This window comes from Corvus kubaryi, unplaced genomic scaffold, assembly GCF_017639235.1.
Source record: "Corvus kubaryi isolate FWS band 111438036 unplaced genomic scaffold, C.kubaryi_AGA036_p1.0 136, whole genome shotgun sequence".
In the NCBI taxonomy this organism is placed as follows: domain Eukaryota; kingdom Metazoa; phylum Chordata; class Aves; order Passeriformes; family Corvidae; genus Corvus; species Corvus kubaryi.
The window spans coordinates 6,731,883-6,750,546 of NW_024580670.1; the positions used below are offsets into that span (position 1 = coordinate 6,731,883).

The 18,664-nt window shown below is 48.6% G+C and overlaps 1 protein-coding gene across 5 annotated transcripts in view; it reads left to right on the forward strand.

Annotated features, from left to right (window-relative positions):
• Positions 1-15,139, forward strand: part of PRICKLE2 (prickle planar cell polarity protein 2) — a 108,557-nt gene extending 93,418 nt beyond the window's left edge. For all 5 annotated transcript variants that reach the window (XM_042014970.1, XM_042015003.1, XM_042014983.1 and 2 more), the window contains 2 exons: positions 2,034-2,897; positions 13,193-15,139. In XM_042014970.1, coding sequence (XP_041870904.1) covers positions 2,034-2,897; positions 13,193-14,061 — 1,733 coding nt within the window. In that variant the 3' untranslated portion in view covers positions 14,062-15,139. The remainder of the gene's footprint in view (positions 1-2,033; positions 2,898-13,192) is intronic.
• Positions 15,140-18,664: the final 3,525 nt, after the last annotated feature.

Genomic DNA, 18,664 nt, shown 5'->3' on the forward strand with positions numbered 1-18,664 from the left:
CAGCCTGGCTCTTCGACTCAGATTCTTCCCATCCAAGCTTGCCAAAGGATCACATGATTTGATGAGCTACTGACAGAAAAGATGCTTGTTCATTAGGCATCATTATTGTTTCTGAGCCTTTTTCAATCAATTTGCAGATAGATGTTCTCAGACAGAAATAAATAATGCATCAGGGTCAATTTATGTTTCTAGAACAGTGATTTAAAATGCACTTCATTCAAGGGGCTAGCTGTCCGCAAGCTGGGTGGGCTGGGAAGCACCTTGCTACTCTCCCCAGCCCCCTTTGCCACTTGGCTGAGCACCGTGAACACACAGGCAGCCCTTCCTTTGTCCATAGAGGTGAGCTCACATGTTCAAATATTTCATGCGCTGCAGGGGAAAAAGAAAACAACCATTTTGCTCTTGTGCAGCAGCCAGATGGCACAGGGAGGGGAGACTCAGGGTTTAGGTGAAGCACTTGGAGGATGTGTCTGCTGTGACCTGCAGCACATCCTTTCCAAAAGCTCAGCTGCAGAACAGTGAAGAAGCAGCTGTTAATGCTTCTTGCATGGTCCCTTCCTTTGTGCTTCTCCCATCTGCTGTCCTTCACTCCAACTGGCCTGCTGGAGCCTGCTGACTGTTAGGTTTTCAGGGTAAAATGTCTGGTTTCGTGCATATTTGCACATTTCTAGCAAAGGAGGGACTGCAACCATTTTGCTTCAAGTCGCTCATAGTAGTGAACTGAGCACTGTGCCTACAAGCTACATAAATCATAAGAAGTAAGAAGTGATTCTTACATAAGAAGTAAGCATGTGATTAAGTCTTGTAAGGCTTGGGTTGGTGAGGATGAAGTAAAGAGGCTGCCTTCCTTCCTCTGCAAGATGGCTTTGGCAGTGGAAAAGGAGCTGGTAAAATCCCACCCACCATCTTGTCTCTCTTTTGCCCACAAGGGTAGCACTCCCATCTGTATAAAAGCATTTTGCTCACTATAAGGGGAGGAAAAAAACCGATTATACTAAACCTAATTTAGCCTGGAATAAAACAGACCATTAACATACTGTTCATTTATAAGTTACCTGGCAGCACTTGGCCCCACAGCGGGTGTGCAGGCACGTGCTGTGCACATGTGGGTGTGACACCCACCGTGCCAGCCAGCCCACACTGTGCACTGCAGTTTCCCAGGGAACGAGGGCAACAAGGGCTTTGGCCAGGAACAGCAGCTTGAACAAGAGTGCAAACGTTGTAATCGAAACCTCAGGAGCTTTGCTCACGGCTCTGACTGAGAGCACTGTGCAGATGTTGCTCCTTGAGGTTTGGCTGGCGGGGGACAGACTGACTGCATCAATTCCTTTACTGAACCCAAGGTGGACCTGGTGAAGCAACCCAGGAAATGTGGCTGGGTGCAAGGCAAGGGTGTGTGCTTGACCCCTGGGGCCAGCTCTTTCCATTCTCTTTTGGAGAAGCGGTCCCAGAAGCCAAAATAAAGTTAGGATGGGACCACAGTAGCAGCAAGGGACAGGGATGTCATCTGCTCTGTTACATACTTAACCAAGGCAGCACAAATTCCTCATTATGGTTTAGTTGGAGGCTTTTTTTTTTTTTTTTTTTTAATAAGCAGCATATTACTTTTACTTCAAGGACTTTTTGGAGAACTTCTTGCATTCCTTTGCTTTATGATCGGAAATATCCCCATTTAATACAAAATAGCTTGAGGCATGGTTCTGCTGCCATTCCCAACACTGAGTAACTCCCAAGCAAAGGCCTGGAATTAGAATTGGGAGGAATTAAAAATGGGATTAACTTCATGCATCAGAGAAACCCTGAAAAAGGGCTTTCAAGTGAGGCTGAGTGCACGTCACTCATAGGGGATCATAGAGTCATAGGATGGTTTGGGTTGGAAGGGACCTTAAAGGTAGTCTCATTCCAACTGCCCACCATCGACAGGGACACTTTCCACTAGACCAGGTTGCTCAAAAGCCCATCCAGCCTGACCTTGATGCAGGTTTTAAGTGCAGTGTTAGATGACCCTGACACTGTGTGTCTTCCCCCTCAAGGTATTGACCAGGGCCAGATGACATACGACGGCCAGCACTGGCACGCCACCGAGACCTGCTTTTGCTGCGCCCAGTGCAAGAAGTCACTGCTGGGACGGCCCTTCCTGCCCAAGCAGGGGCAGATCTTCTGCTCCAGGGCCTGCAGCATTGGTGATGACCCCAATGGCTCCGACTCCTCCGACTCAGCTTTCCAGAGCGCACGAGCCAAGGAATCCCGCCGCAGCGCCAAGATCGGCAAGAACAAGGCAAAGGGTGAGGAGGGGGCACGCAGCCCCTGCAACCAGCTGCAGGTCACCTCCAACCGTCTCTCTACCGACGTGGACCCGCTGTCCCTGCAGATGGATCTGCTGAGCCTGGCCAGCCAGACACCAAGCCTCAACAGGGACCACTTGTGGAGGAGCCGGGATGAGCTCTATCACTACGGGGGCAAAATGGAGCAAAGCCAGTCTCAAACCCCCTTGCAGCTTCTCAGCCAGTGCAACATAAGAACCTCCTATAACCCCACCCAGGTCCCAGGCTCACAGTCGGATTTATGGGCAAAACACTTCAGCAACCCAAAGAGGAGCTCTTCGCTGGCCATGAAGAGCCATGGTGGCAGCTTCATCCAGGACTGCAGAGAGGACTACTACTCAGGGAGGCTCCACTCACAGGAGAGCTACAGTGATATGTCCAACCAGAGCTTCCCAGAGACCAGAGGAAATCTCAAAGTCCCCAAGTATGAAGAGGAAGAGGAGGGTGGGATGCCAACGTCGCAGTGCCGCACCCGTCACCCCATCAATGCCCTCAAGTTCACAGAGGATCTGACGCCCACTGAGCAGACCCCCCGAGGCTCCATGGAGTCCCTCGCACTCTCCAATGCTACAGGTATGTCACCTCTGCTCCTGCCACCCTGAGACTACCCCAGCACACCCTCCATGCAAGTGAGTCCCTTGTGTTCCGGTGTCTTCCCAATGTCAGGGTGACCGACAACTTGGGGACCACCAAGTCTAACAGTTGTCTGCCTGGTCCCAACAAGCCTAACAGTTCCTCTCCATTTGCTTGCTTGTTTACCAAGTGCAGGGCTTTATAGATGGCTGGCCTTTCTGTTCAGCTCAGAACAAATGTTTTCAAGCTCTTTAATCCTCCCTTTTGTGAAGAGAGGGGGGAAAATCAAGGCCACCTGCTAACGCAGAGGCAGATTCCAGCCTTCAGCATTTGAAGGACTGCTGTCAGCTGTCCTTGCGGGCTAAAAGTATTTTTAAATGCTTTGAAATAGGCCCAGTTAACCCCTTTTGAATGTTACGCAGTCCTCAAGCACGTGACTAGTTAAAAGAAATTCCTCCCCCTCTATGCACACAGCTCTTTAATTCCTCTTCCCCAACCCCTTGGTAGAAACTGCAGGGAAAAGCCAGGCAAGATACTTGTCCCATCAGGCTGAGCCTGTTTCTCACGAGCACATCCCAGGGTCATATTTCTCAGTCCTCTCACCCCAGACATGTTTGGGTTTCACTCACGGCTGCGGGGATGGGTGTATGTGCACAGATGTGTCCGTGTGCAGCTCTGGTCCACAGCTGGCGCTGGGCAGGCTCCGTCCTTCCTGCAGCCTGCACTGCTTCACTCACCCACCACAGCTCCCAAGTCCCTCAGCGGAAAACTTCTCAGAAAAGAGAATACTGAGCCTGGTTTGCTCTCCAGAGAAACTGCCTTGCTTTTTTCTTTGTGGCCCCCCGGGCTTTTTTCTGTTCCAGACAAGCATTGCTTGGATTTGGGCAGGTCCTGCATCTGAATGACTGCAAGATGGAGCCCTTCTGCCTTGTTGCTGGCAGGGAGTGGCCTGTGGGGTGTTTGTGCCTGGTCCTGAGGAACCCCCACAGGATGCTAGCAGTGGGTGGTGAGGATTGCCAAGCCCACAGAGAGCTGAGCCTCCCCTGAATCCCAGTTCTGGGCTCTGCCCCACCTGGATGGACAGGTTTGCTCTGCTACGCCTGTGCCTTTTCACCCGCACCCAGGGTTTGGTGTGTTTGTTTAGCAAAGCTGCCAGCCCTATGCCAAGATGTGAAATGATCTCTGTTTCAGCCAGGGTCTCCCTATCCAGCAAGTGGAAAAATGGGGGCAGAGGAGAAGCTAATGAGCTGGGAAGGGTTTTGCTTAAACAGCCTCAGATATACACAAAGGAGAAATAGATGTGAAATGGCGAGGGAATCGGGAATTGCTCTCCAAAACAGGGTTTCCCTAAGCAAAGCTCCACATTTCGAAAGCCTCTTGTGTTCCTGAAAACTTGCGTTGTGTAAACCCCATCAGTACAAAGAGTCTTGAGCAACACCAAGCTTGGATGAGCAATCCCTAAGCAGTGGAGGGGTTGTTGCATGCTTTGGAGCTGAAGTGTAACATTTTATTGGGGATATACGTCAAGACACAGAAGATGTGGCAAGGCCTTCATATCAAAGTGAAAATCATTCTGCCTTTCATTTTAGAAACCCCTTTTTAAAATGCTGGGAGGAAGACGTTCCAAAGGCATCCATCCTCCATATGGAGCCAGAGTCTGAATTTTCCTCAGGGGCAGTGACTGCCTTAATGGCTCGCTGCTTTCTGGAACAGATGCTCAGCATGATGGGGCTTGCAGCTGAGTGTTCACTGTTCCTCTGCAGAGTGAGGTGATAATATTTTTATTAATGCGTAAGGTTCTAATAATTTTCCTTGCTCTGGGAGCTGGCTCAGCTGAGCTAGGAGCAACAGGCAGCTCCCCCAGGGCTATGCCTGCAATTATGGAGGACACAATTATCATCCCATTTAATTGGCAGTGTTTTGAGGACAGGGAGATTTGGTGACCTGGATGAGGTCTGTGAGAGAGCAGGTTTTTGGGCAGGTGATGTCAGGGCACAGCACTCCACTGCCTGGCTTTTTCCCATCCCTGCACTCCCTGCTGTGGCTGAGCAAGCTCCCCACAGAGCAGCCCCCAAACACAGCCCAGGGGTCTGGCTCATCCCATGTCCTCCACCCTGCATCCTCCAGTTCTGCTTTGCTGAAGCTCCCAGGCATCCACATACAAAGTCCCTTTGAGCTGCACAGTTGCTCCACCTTATAAAGTGAAATAATTAACACTGCATCCATCTAAGGTTTTATGGCATCGCTGAAAACATTCTGCTTTTTATAGGGAGCTGACGGGCAAACAGTCCCTGACCTGGAGAACACATGTTAAAAGCTGGTACCTCCCTCGCAGCAGATTTTGCTGTGATGTTTTTATTACGACTTAACTACTAATTAGCCAGAGACAATCAGTAATGCAGGTAACTCAGGGCTGTGCAGCAGTAATCCCTGTCCTTTGGCCGGAAGGCTGCCTGCCGTGAGCAGATGTTGTTCCCTGTAATATTTCAGGGTCAGTCATTGTGTCAGCCATTTCAGGGTCAAGATCTACATGACCCCAATCTCCTGCAAAACCCCAGGTTTCTACCTTACCAAAAGGGCTCTGTTTAATCACTTTAAAGCCAATTCCTATGCGTTAGTAAAGAGGTGAGACACCGTGTTAATCCTGGGCATGTGCCCTTACAGTGCTGGGTTGTGCTCTGCTGTCACCATGGGCAGTAGTGCGCCAGAAGACACGCAAGTGGCAGAGGTGGCTGTGACCCTCCTTGTGCTCTGTGTTGAGGCTTGAATTAGGTGGGAGTGTCTCTGCTGCCCTGTGCTTTGCACTTGTGTAATTGCCACAAATGCTGATGGGATTTAAGCACATCCGCTGGCAAAGGGCAGTCTCCTGCGGGTGGAAGGCATCTCTCCTTCCCTTCCATGTCTCTATTTGAAAATCCCTATTCTGCCATCAGCTGAAGGCTACAGCAGACTCCAATCTGCTACAGCTTCTTGGAGACTGTATCCTCCTGCACTACATGGCCATTAGATGGAGAAGCAAAAAGGAAACAGTATTTCTCAGCCTGTTTTCCAAGAGAGAGCTAATTTTTGCAGATTTTCTTTTATACTATCTTTTATATTGTGCTTCCTTTGTCTACTTTTGGGGGTTTTGGGTGTTTTGTTTTTTTTAATGGCAGTAACAAGAACAAAAAACAGTGGATCCTGTAGCAGTGTTTGCCTTGTAGCTAGCTCCCTGTATTAAGCAGCTGGGATGATGTTAAGACGGAATTTGTCCAAGAAGGTTTGCTCATGATAAAAAGCCTGATTCTACCAGGGGTTAATCACTTCCCAGAAGATACTCAGTCCATCAGCCCAGCTCCCTGTGTTTGTGTTTCTCTCCAGAAAGGTTTTGCAGTCACTGCATGTGCTTGGCAGTGGAATTAGAAATCAAGAGCTGATCTCTGCTGATTCCAAGCAGTTATTTCCACAAAATGACAGCTGGTCAAATGGCCCACTTAAGAAAGTACCTGCAAGCCAAATGTTGTTCTCTAGGAACAATGTCTTTGTGTGCTGCTTGCAGAGAGCAGGAGCCCTCTGGAGGTAGAAGTCACTTTGAATGGTGACACTGCTGTATGCGAAAAGAGAAACAGATTTTAAGGATTCCTTGAGAAAATGAGTTTGGGTGAGGGGAGCATCTGTCACAGGCATAAATCCAGTTTAAAAATATGTTAAAGTGGTGCTGTTACAGGGTGGAATGTGATTTCACTTGTATGGTACACACTGCTCCTGTCATCTGTGTTGTGCGATGCCCAGAGACCCCAAATAGTTTGTTTTTCCAGGACTAGACAACAACTGTTGATACACCCAGAAAGTGGAGAGAACAGGGCTGATCCCTGCATGTTTGAGCTGCAGTGACCTGACAGCATCATCTGTCTCCAGTCCCTTTTCTTCCTCTGCCTGCAGAGGAGCTAAAAGCTGCAGGGCAGGTGAGGGTAAGAACAAGCCCTGACTAAGGGCCCAGGTTGTATTTTCTGGAGAGACATTAATTAACCCAGCCTCTCCTGCACTGGGAGCTTGGGAGCAGCTCCTGAACACCCTCAGGGATGGCAGTGAGGGGTCTGGATTCTGATCTCCCTTCCCGTGTCCTCAGTAGCACTGCATCCCATGGGTGCTCCTCTCTCCCCTGGGCTGGAGAGGGCAGCTGCCTTGAGTGCTCCAGCTGAGTTATGCAATCCAGAAAATGACACACTGGCTGTTCTGAGTTTTCCTATGAAAAAAGGAGGCTCCCAGCTCTCCACCATATTCTTATCACTCTCTTTCCTCCAAACTGCTTCCAAGTTGGAAGATGAGATCCCTGGGAGAAATTCTTGAAATTTTGAGGCACAGGTATAACATTCCCTAATTCAACCCAGATAATTTCAAAACCAATGTGAAGATAAAGGTTTTCCACCCCAAAGGCCCAGTGCAAAACCACCGTAAAACTGTCAAGAACATTTCTTCTCTCCCTCACTTGCCTTTTGCCACTCAACAGTGGGAGGTTTCGTGTGCCTGCTGCAGAGGCCAACCTCCTGCCTGTCTTCAACCCGTCAGTGTCACACATGTGACATGTGTGGGTCTGCAGAGCATGTGGGGTAATGCAAACCGAGGGAGAACCGAAATGGACTTCTGGAAGGAGATGTTATTGGGGGAAGCAATAGCACATCATCTGCAACATGGCTTGTTGGCCATCAGCTGGGGAGGGTGCAGGAGATGGGACTGCTGATAAAGGAGCTATAGGAGGGGCTTCTAGGTTAAAATACAACCCTTTTCCCAGCAGCACCCACATAGGGACTTCTTTTCACCAAGCTGGAAGGGACTAATTGGGTGGGAAATACCCAGTGACATCTATGAGTTGCACATGGGGACACCATGGAAGGCTGGTGGGACTGTGACCCACTTGCTGGGGGCTCTGCCTTCCCCCAAATTGTTTACTTACCGTGATTTCCAGTTACATAAAGGTTCTGCTTTATTTCTGCACGCCCTGAGGTTGCTCAGAAGTGAGATGGGGCTGGGCTTTAAACAAAGCTCTGTGCAGGCTGTTTCTCCTTAAATTTCTTTTTAGTTCTAGGAACTGACCTTGAAATAAACCCTGTTTGAGGGGTGGTGAGGATGCCTGATACTGTGTGAGAGAGAAGACTGTGGCACAGGGGGCCGGACACAAGAGATGCCATGCTGTCCCCTCCTATGCATCTATAGCTGCATTTAAACACTGGCTGTCAGGGCTGGGTGCTAGGTTTTGGTGCTGGCAGGCACCTCTGTGGGGCTCTGTGGTGAGAGCTGTGATGCACAGGTGTGTGTGTCCGCTGTGATAAATGTAAAGGCAAGAAGCAAGTGTCAGCACAGCCTTGTTTGTTTGCAATATCCTATGTCAGGATATTCTGCATTCCATGGGTGATGCCCTCCTGCAGTGGGATGCTGGCTCACCCCATGTTAGCACAGCTTCATGGGGAGTTTGATTTATTGGGGGCTGGGAGCTGCTTCCCCTCACGGGGGGCTCCATTCCCAGCCTCACACCCAGCCCACGTGCTCTCTGCAGCCTCTCTGATGTCATTTGCCAAGTGCTTTAATAATTCATAATTAATGCAACTTGCAGCCCCTGTTTAGCAAAGCACACAATGGGATTTAAGTGCCTCTGAGTGCTTTGTTGTGGCAAGGTTGTAGAGGTGATGTTCACGAGGGGTATCTTTGTGCTGTTACTTTGCTTATTTGGGTGTTATTTCCCATGGCAGTGCTTATGGGATAAACATGGTTCTCAGTAGAGGTGGGGAAGGACTTCAGAGGGTATGGTACAATGTGTTCTTAGCGGACCTGAATGTTAATGAGACACCTGCTTGGTTTTCTCAGCACTGCAGCTAGCTCCAGTTCTATATTGAGCACCCACAGCCAAGCTGCAGCTTTGCCTTGTGCTCATTGGAAAAGCGTGTGTTTCCATGGCTCCAGGGTGAAATATTGAGCCTGGCAGCCCCATGCAGTGGAGAGCAGTGGCAGAAAAATCTGCTGTGCCTATGTGTGCTGCAGTGTTGGCACCAGTCTGGCTCCAGGACAGCCACTGGCTGAAGCACCATGCCAGAGGCAGCAGTGACATCTCTTCCAGTGCATGAGTCTCTGGAGCAGCCAACAATGGATGTGTCTCAGAGCATTGTGCAGAAGTAAATTTTGGTGGGATGAGCACATTATCCCTGGGTTTGCACCCTTGGAATGGTCTTTGTGATGTGGTAACAACCATCCCACACCATGGGCCAGAGTAGGGCTCCTGCTCCCTTGGATGGCCTTGGGAAACAGGTTCTCAGATTTCTTAGTTAGGAGAAAGTCAGGCCTGCATGGTGGGGTCTCACCATGTGTGCTCTTCCAGACTGAGGCTCTCTTGGGTTATTAGTTGTGTTCCCAGGTGAAGCACTTCATTAAGAGGGAGCTGCAACAGCTGTACATAAATACTGGTAGCTCAAGAAGATGGGGCCTCATGGATAGGTGTAGCTCTGGAATGGCAAATGACCTCAAGAGACAAGGGTTGGTGCCACTTTCACCCCATCCAGGGCAGTGTTGGGACCAGGAATCTGGAGACACCCTGCATGTGCATGGGTACCCACTGCCTTTGGGTGCCAAGGAAATCCTCCAGCACCAGAGCCTGCCCCAGTCACCTTCTGCTGTGATGACACAGGAAGAGTTTTCTTCTGAAACTTTCCTTGCAGGAGTCAGCAGACCTGGAGAATAATGTGTTCCCTCCTCTTTGCAAGCATTTTTTTCTGCATTTGAGGGTTGTTACTATATCCCATTCAGCCTTCTCTCCTCTAGACTAAACAACCTCTGCTCTTTCAAACTTCATTCCCAGGTTACGTTTTCTAGATGAAATTTTTTTAGACAAATGGTTATTGCTATCTCCTGATCTCACTGAGGTCAGACTGGAACACTCCTGGCTTGTTCCCACTATGCCTCCTGAGGTCTTGTGGCTCCATAGGGAGGGACATTTAGAGACCTTAGACTAATCTGGGCCTAGCCCCACTCACGATGCCGTGGCATAAATGTAAAATTCAGCTGGGAAACACTTTTGTGTTCTGCAAGGATTGTAGATTGCATCCTGGACCTGGAACCTGCTGTGGGCACCATAATAAAAGCCATGCAGAGCTCAGCTGGAAAAGCACAGCTTTGCTCCTGAGTGAGTGGAATAAATCCTTCACTGTCACCATGAGCAGGTAAAATGAAGTTTCCCTCTCCCAGCCACACAGCTTGCTGGGTCACTTCCAAGTGTGGCTCCCAAAAAAAAGGCTTGTGCATGTGCAGCCTGCCCAGTCTACCTAGGAAGACACGTTTTACCCCTCAGCATGGAGCCTTTTCCACTCTGTCATACAGAGAAATGAAGCCATTGGATGTTGGAGTGGCTTTACATCAGCCTCCTGAGCATGGGCTCCATCACACCCCAAGTTCTGTGTGCTGGCAATGGTGATGGACATATTCAGTGCTGGATTCCTCTTACAATCAGCATTTTCCCAGCGAATCAAGATCTTAGAATGTTTGTGCTTAATTATAATCAAGCTGTCTGAATGATCAGCCAGAAACATCCCCTGGACTGATTAAACCTCGCACTCCAAGCATGAGCCATTCACATGGTCACAGAACCCTTGTCTGAACTCACTGCCCTGTGCTGACTTCCAAGGGGAAAAGACTAAAGCACTCATGGGTGTCTGGTGGAAGTATGTGAGGGACTGGAGACCCCTGTCCTGCACAAACTAAACCAGTGAAGCTCTGGCTCTGCCCTTCCCGAGCCGGAGCACCTCACTTATCACAACTTGCTTCCCTCCAGGTTGTCCTGCTTGATCTTGGCAACATCATTCTGCCTGTGATGTGAAGGATGCAGATGTGTCTTGTTAATTGAAAACACTGTATCGCTCTTGCCATGTCTCCAGAGCCTGTGCCTAGACACTTTTTTATTCTTGCTGGATGCAAGACCACAGAAGGGAGATGGCTGTGAGGGGCAGCTGAGACCTGTGGGTACTATCTGATATGGCTGGCGCTGGGAGCAAAGCACCAGCTCAGCCCACATCCCCCTGTGAGTGGGACAAGGTCAGCCCCTTTTTAATGATGTTGCCAAAATCAATCTGTTGATGTCACAGAAGCATCCTGTGGTGTTGGAGCTGTATTTCTGCACAGCACTGCTGTTGCTCGTTCTTTTTGCTGAGCTGCACCGGCTCCCTTAATGAAGGGCTGCATAAATATCACCGAGGGCTCATTTTCCTTGGTGTCAGCTATTGTCTGACAGATCTGATTAAGGCCACATTGGACTGTCAACAGCCATGATTCTCATTGTGATCAGCTCTGCCAGCAGTCCCACTGTTGCTCTGGCTTTTCAGGAAGTCTTTGCGCATGTTACCGAGTTGCTCTTCCCCCCCCAGGGGCTGCTGGGCTCCTCCACAGTGGCACAGGAGGGACATGGGGAGCAGCACCTGATGTGGCAAATGCCTTCACTGGGTTCACAGGCAGAAGATAGCAGCTCCAGCAAGGAGGAGAAACACAATGGGAGTGTGGAGTGTGGGTGGGCAGGTCTTCAGAGGGGACAGGAAGTCCATCCAGGGCTTTTTCCAAAGGGCAGTGGGCAGTGTTGGGCTTGGTTACTCAAAATCAGTGTGACTTAGGGAGGAAAAAAGAAAGCATAAAGTTGACTTGAAAAGTGTGTCCTTTTTGAAACAAAACATGGCTTTTCCTTCTGTCAGCCTCTCCTTCTTCCTGTGGTGTTCAGGGATCACCTTCACTTTACCTTCCTCTGTAATCATAAACTTCAGAAACACCCCCATTAACAGCAGAAAAGCAAAGGAGCTGGGACTCAGGGAACAAAACCAAACCAGGTGAGGGCCAGTAGTGGCTAAAGCTCTCCAGGTGCCACCAAGGGCAGGGTTTGGAAAACCTTGCCCAGCTTTGCAGGATCTGTTGATCTTTTTAATGCTGAGCCCAAGAAAACTCTGAAGCAGCTCATGAATAGGGTTAGTGACAGCAACCCTTGTTCTTGCTCAGGTTTAGCAGCAACAGCTAATGCCAAAAAGCAGCTGAGCTCTTCATGAAATGCAAGCAGCTTTTGTTGAGGGAAAAAGGGCTTTATTCTTGAACTGTGGGCTGGGTTGTTATTTTTTATAATTAATTTACAAAGTCATAAATTCTCGGTGATTGCATAAAGTCTATGCGTCATTTTGGAAATTCTGCTGATGGTGCACAGCCCTCTGTGTTGGGTCTGCAGCAGGGTGTTGTCGGAGAGGGACAGGGAGAAGGGTGCCAAAGCAAACACTCTGCATTTGATTTGGGATGAAACAGATTTCCTTTGAAATAACTTGCGAAACGTCTTGTCCTGAGCTTGCAATGCAACCACTGACTGCTGCCAGTTGTCAAGCCAACAGGGAGATAGAAAATAATCAGGAAACACCCATAAAACAAGCCAAGGACTAGGGCACTGTGGAGTGCACTGAGTTTCTTGTTGACAGGTAGGTGCTGAGCAAACACCTCACTTCTTCCTTGCTGCCAGGTGAAGGCTTCCTGGGCTGAAGGAAAGCATTTTACAGGAGCTCAGGGCTTGTCAGCACACTGGAGAGATCCAATGGGTCACCTTCCCAAGCAAGGCAGCCCATCAAGCTGGAGCTCATGTTTCCAGCTCCTGCCCATGCACAACTCCCTGGATATCTGCAGGGATAGTCTGACCCTCGCACTGTCCTGCTGCTCACAGGGAGCTCCAGCAGACCCTCTGGTGCTTGGGCATTTCCTTGCTTCTGGGGAAACCCAACTGTAACTTCAGTCTCTCCACAGGTGTCATTCAGGGGACCTGTAAAGTGCAGCATAGTGACAACCCTGAATTAAGTCAGCGGCCCTGTTTTCATCTGCCCCTGATATTGTTTTGTCCTCCAAAATGTGTTGTCATTGCAGAAGCTGTGGGGGCTGGATCATGGCACCCTAGTTAGCTCAGCATGCAGGAGGCCTCAGGTTACCTCTGATGCATGATTTCTCCCTGGCGTTGCTGGTTATTCCTATCAAGTCGCAGACAGTGTAGACATATGGGAAAGGAAGTCATGAAAAGCAGCTTGGAGTCCAACTCAAAACACCTTAAATTGGTGTGATTTCCCCAAAGGAGGAACTGCCTGCTCTTTAAAAAAAAATATAAGTCTTCCTCTTAAAAAGGGCTCTTCAGGACAGGATCGTACCACTGAGTTACTTTTTAAAGCAAAAGTCTTGGGCCAAAACCAGCCTCCACCCTGCATCTCTGCTGACAGAAAATTCTCTTTCTTAACTTCTTTTTTTTTTCCCTTTGCCCTTTTCCTGCAAAGGCCTCTCAGCAGATGGTGGAGCCAAGCGCCAGGAGCACCTCTCCAGGTTCTCCATGCCTGACCTGAGCAAAGACTCGGGCATGAACGTCTCAGAGAAAATGAGCAACATGGGCACCCTGAACTCCTCCATGCAGTTCCGCAGCGCTGAGTCCGTGCGCAGCCTGCTGTCGGTGCAGCAGTACCAGGACACAGAGCCCACCCTGCACGACCTCGCCAGCCCCCTTGGCTATCGAGAGCGGCCGTCGCACGGACGGATGCACCAGAGCTTTGACTATGGCAGCGGGGTGCCCGGGGGCAAGCTGGGGGCACAGGAGATCCCAAGGCACACACCCATGAGCGAGCGCATGCGCCGGAGAACCACTCTCCGGGATGACGACCAGCACTATCGCCTGCACCGGCCCCGGCGGTCCCGGCGGTCCCGCTCGGACAACGCCCTGCACCTGGCCAGTGAGCAGTGCTACCGCCTGAAGGAGAGACCTTTGCTCCGAGCCAGGGACGACTACGACCCGTTCATGCACCAGAGGAGCTGCAGGGAGACAGTGGAGCAGGGTCCCCGCAGGGATGTCTACGGCCACTGTCCCCGGACGGTGTCAGATCTTGCCTTGCAGAACCACTTGGGTGAGAGATGGGGGCCCTACTTCACCGAATACGACTGGTGCTCCACCTGCTCCTCCTCTTCAGAGTCTGACAATGAGGGCTATTTCCTCGGGGAGCCGATTCCGCAGCCTGCCCGCCTCCGGTATGTGACCAGCGAGGAGCTGCTGCACAAGTACGGCTCATACAGCATGCCCAAGTCTTCCACGGTGGGGGCCAGAGGACAATTGCACAGCCGGAAAAGACAGAAGAGCAAGAACTGTATCATATCCTAATGGCATCCTTGCCAGGCACCTTGGGAGAATGTAAATTAATTCACAATCTTGCACTGTTTTAGATCGTGTAAGTGCTTTTATTGTAAGAAAAAAAAGGCCCGAAGAGTAGGGATTTATAAAAGGTTGTAGACTGGCTAGTATAAATAGTCATAATCCTGGGCATGGTGAATATATTTTGCACATATTACTTTGGAGATACTAATTTTAAAAGTTCACTTTAGCCTGTAATATTTACCTAGTAGTTTCTCTTCCTTCTCCCAAATACCGCCACCCCATTGAGCTCCGTTTGTCTGTACATTTTGGTTGCCACTGTTGACTCTCAGCATCAGTTTGCTGGTTGCTTTTGCTTTCCACCATGATTTTGTTTTCCATTAGCCATGTTGGTAGGTGATTTGTCTCTTGGACAGTGTGGGAGCCTAAGTTATTTCCACAATTGTTGTAAATGCGATGTAAATGAGAGTTTGGAGAAAATATTTTTGTATTTTGTAATATCAGAGGAATTTCTATATCCTAAGAGTCACTGGGAAAATGCATGCATGTTCAGAATTGTTTTCAGTCAGAGCTAACCAAACAGTGCTTTGGACACCCTTTCCATTTCATCATCAAACGCCTTAATTATTCAGTGAGAGTTTGCGTTTTCATTGGTTTTGAGGGTTTTTTTTGTTTTAACATTGTTTTGGTTTTTTTGGTTTTTCCTGTTCATTTGTTTTGATCCTGGTCAATAAACAGAACATTTTCTGATTCATTAAATCTTGATGAGGCCTCGGTGGCATTTTGAAGCCTGTGATTTGCAGGTACACTCCATCAGTCAGATACAGGAACCCTGACAAAAGCTGCAAAAGGGACTTTTTAAAAATTACAATTATTATTATTATTACCATTACATAGGAAAGAACAGAACTACCAAATGTCTGCAACATTGTAAATTACCAAAGCCAGAGAAGGAATTTCACGCCTCTGTAGAGAACGCTGAAGTTACTAAACATTGAACTATTATTTGGAGTAAATAAAGTGTAAATGGTGCAATTGTGTGATGTCAGCATGATGTTGTTCTGAATATAGACTTGTTTTATGGTGCTCTAGTCTCCTGGGTTATGTTGACTGCTGTTCATTACCAAGTGGAAGTCTCAGTATTGCCTCTTGCCTAACACATATGAGAACACCTGCAAACTGCTCCCCATGGGCCCCTCCTGCCCTGCAAGATGCCCTTGCCCCTCAGGGGCTGTTTGTGGCCAGGGCTTGTCCCCTGGGGGGCCAGGACAGCCCCTCGCTGTGGCAGAGGGCCCCTACATAGGGCTCAGCTGTGTTGTATTATGGTGGAATGTGAGTTTGTTCTCTTGTGTGCTTTAATCCATTAGGGTTCTGCCATCCCAGCTGCAAGCCAAGGCCAGGTTGTCTCAGTGCTTCCCAGAAAGGAGCAAGTTTGCAAAAGAGGCTCTTGGCACCCAAAGCACCTGAGGGGCTTAAGATAAGGCTGGGCTTTGAGCCACAGGAGGGCTGAGAGCTTAACCAGCTGCATTGCCCTTGCCCCATGTGCTGCTGGCACCTCAGGGTGTCCCTGCACCTTGAGGCCAGCCCCTCCCTACACCCTGGGAATGTGGATCCTGGTGCAGGGATGGCCCTGGCAGCCTTGGGCACACACAGGGACACCTCCATGCCTCCTCAAAGCAGCAGAAAAATCTGGAAGATGGATGTCTCCATACCACAGACTATTGCTAGGAATTTTTTGTTGTTTGTAAAGGACAATGTGATAATTATTATTCCTTTAAAAAGAAAAAAAAAAAGAAATGATACTTAAATATATTTAAAAAAAAATGTTTTTTCCAGTTGGAATAAACGGAAGTATTCATCCAAAGGGAAGAGTCTCGTGTATGTTTTTTGCTCTTAAGGAGTGTTGGTAAATTGTGAGTAGAAAATTTGATTTTCACTGAGCTAGTCTTGCAATAAAAGCACAAGAACCAGCTCAGCTCCATCCTTGACATGGTTTTGGTGGGCAGGGAAAGCTGGTGGAAGAACATCTCCTGCACACCACACACCTTCCCCAGGGCTGGTGACCTGGTGTGGTACCCCCTGGACCCATTATTTGTTGTTTAAAAAGCCACATCATAGATTCATTAGGGTTGGAAAAAATCTCTAAAGTCATTGAGCAAGAACAACCCAACACCACCATGCTCACCACTAAAGGATATCCCCAAGAGCCACATCCTCACAGCTTTTGAACATTTCCAGGTTGTCTTCAAATCTTCACCTGGTAATAGCCAGCACAGCTCAGCTGAAATCCCTGCTGGGCCTCTGGCATGCTGGGGGAGACTATTAACCTGAAATTGTAAGTAACAGCCTTTCCTTAGAAGTTCACAGATTTTTCCATGTTTTCTAAAATAGACCTGCCAAGCTGGATAGGGGTATTGCTTACAGCAACAAGTATGACACTGTAACTGCAAGTTATTATATAATTGGAAGTTAATATGTACCACTTAATTCATTGTCAGTGATTAAAAGCACAATGAATGTTGTCTGTACAGCTGAGCTGCTCTTGTGCAGCAGGAGCTTGGATTGTTCAGCAAATGATAAAAAACTAATCCCCAGCCTTTCCCCTTTTCCTGCTTGCTGCCTCTCCCCAGGGCTAACAGAACAAGTTTAGAGACTCCTTGCAGCAGAATTGCAGCACTCTGCACATGCAATTTTATACTGAAATCCCGGGCACTGTGCCTCTGTTCATACGATCATTTTTGCTGCTGGAAGCAACTCTTCAAAATTTGGTTCTCACTGCAGAGCATCTCTGCATCCCTGCAATGACTGATGTACACCCCAGCTTTAATGCAGCAATGGAATTAGAACAGATGGGCAACAAATGGGTGAGAAAAGAGTCTGTCGGGTGATGCTCTGCTGGACCCTTCACCAGCACCACAGAAAGGTGTCAGATCACATTTTCTAAGAAAGAGTTCGTACAAATTTCAGCAGTAAATGCAAATGCAGCTTCCAAAGCCTTTTGATTTTTCATAAGGGCTCCAGAAGTCCGGTACACTTTGAGGCATATGATTGTAGAAAAAGAGATCTTTTTCTGCTTAGCCCAGTTGGAGTATGATTAAGCATTTCTGACATACCCACTGAGCTTGAGGGATGGAGCTACAAGTCTGTAAAATCTTGCTCCATTGCCATCTGGCCCTGCTGGTTCCCCTCTCTGTGCGTGCTGCTCATGGAAGCAGGGGACATGTGCTGACGTTTCCTTTTGTGTCTCCAGAACTGAGTGAAGGTGACACTGAGTGAGCTTTACTGAGTGGAGACACGATGTTAGTTAGTCCCAGTCTCCCTGGGGTCACCTGCAGTTTCCCTGGCTTGGCCAAGTGGGCTTCCCCAGACAGCTGTGCTGCCAGGGCCAGCCTGGCACACTGTCACTTACAAAAATAATTAAATCTGACCAGGTCTATTGCTACCACAATTTTCTTCTGTAAAATATGTCTTTTTTCCCCCCCTTTATTCTCCAAAAAGTCCTTGGCAAAATCCACCCGGTGTTACCACTGTATTGGGCTGGTGTTAACCTCCATTGCAAAGCCAAGGTTTGCACCACACACTTGGCCATGACTCATGTGATAGTGGGAGCACAGCATCTTTCACATCCATGTTCCCCAGCAGACATGGGGGCACTCCCTAAGGTCCCTGCAACACCTGAGACACCCCAGCATGACAACATGTTGGCCCAAAAGCCACTAGGGCTATGCAGGGAAGCTTCCAGCACACTAAGGCTTGTTTTTCAGGAAGCCAAAAGCCACAGAGTCTTGAACCTGGCAGATACATCATGAGATGAGCAAAGCCTCTGCAGAAAGATGCAGTGATCAGAAGCGTAAAGTTAGAAATATTCAGCAGCACCTTGTCTGGAAATTATCATCCACAGATAATCCCACATTTGCTAGAGGCCCAAGTGGCTCTGGTACAGCCCAAAGCCCTCAGTGGCTTTGAAAAGCCAGTTGCTGATGAAGGGAGGGACAGCATCGCTGAGTGGTGAGTTAATTAATTACATCAGTTTGACAAAGACTGAGTGCTCCTAAGAAACAGGCACACATTTACCCTCACAATTTAATACCCCAAAAATCCATGCCTGTGCAGTATGGGGCTGGCAGCACCCTCCTGGCTGGGGCTGGGTGCCCCCTCCCCAGCTCTCAGCTATCTGGTCTCCTGGGCTTTGAACTGCCCTGTTACCTAATGAACTTTGCTCTTTCAGGCTAAAAAAAGCTCCCAGTTCCTTGCATTTACATGCAATTATGCTAATCTTGAAATCTAGGTTGTCCTCATTCTCCTGAAGATTATGTGCCACCTATTATATGACCATCCTCCATGTCTGGAAAAGCTCATTAACTAAGAGCAATTCTAGAGGATTTTATTTTAAAGATTATCCTTTTTTTATGCAATACATTTTCAACCTAGATGCTTAAAAGTAGGAATTCAGATCCAGTTTGAATACAAAGGGGAGTCACTGGAGACCTGGGGCCCCTTTCCAAAAGCATCCACAAGTTGTGACATATCAGTGCAGGGGAGAAGAAGGAATTCGGAAGGAATTCGGAAGGAAGGAAGGAAGGAAGGAAGGAAGGAAGGAAGGAAGGAAGGA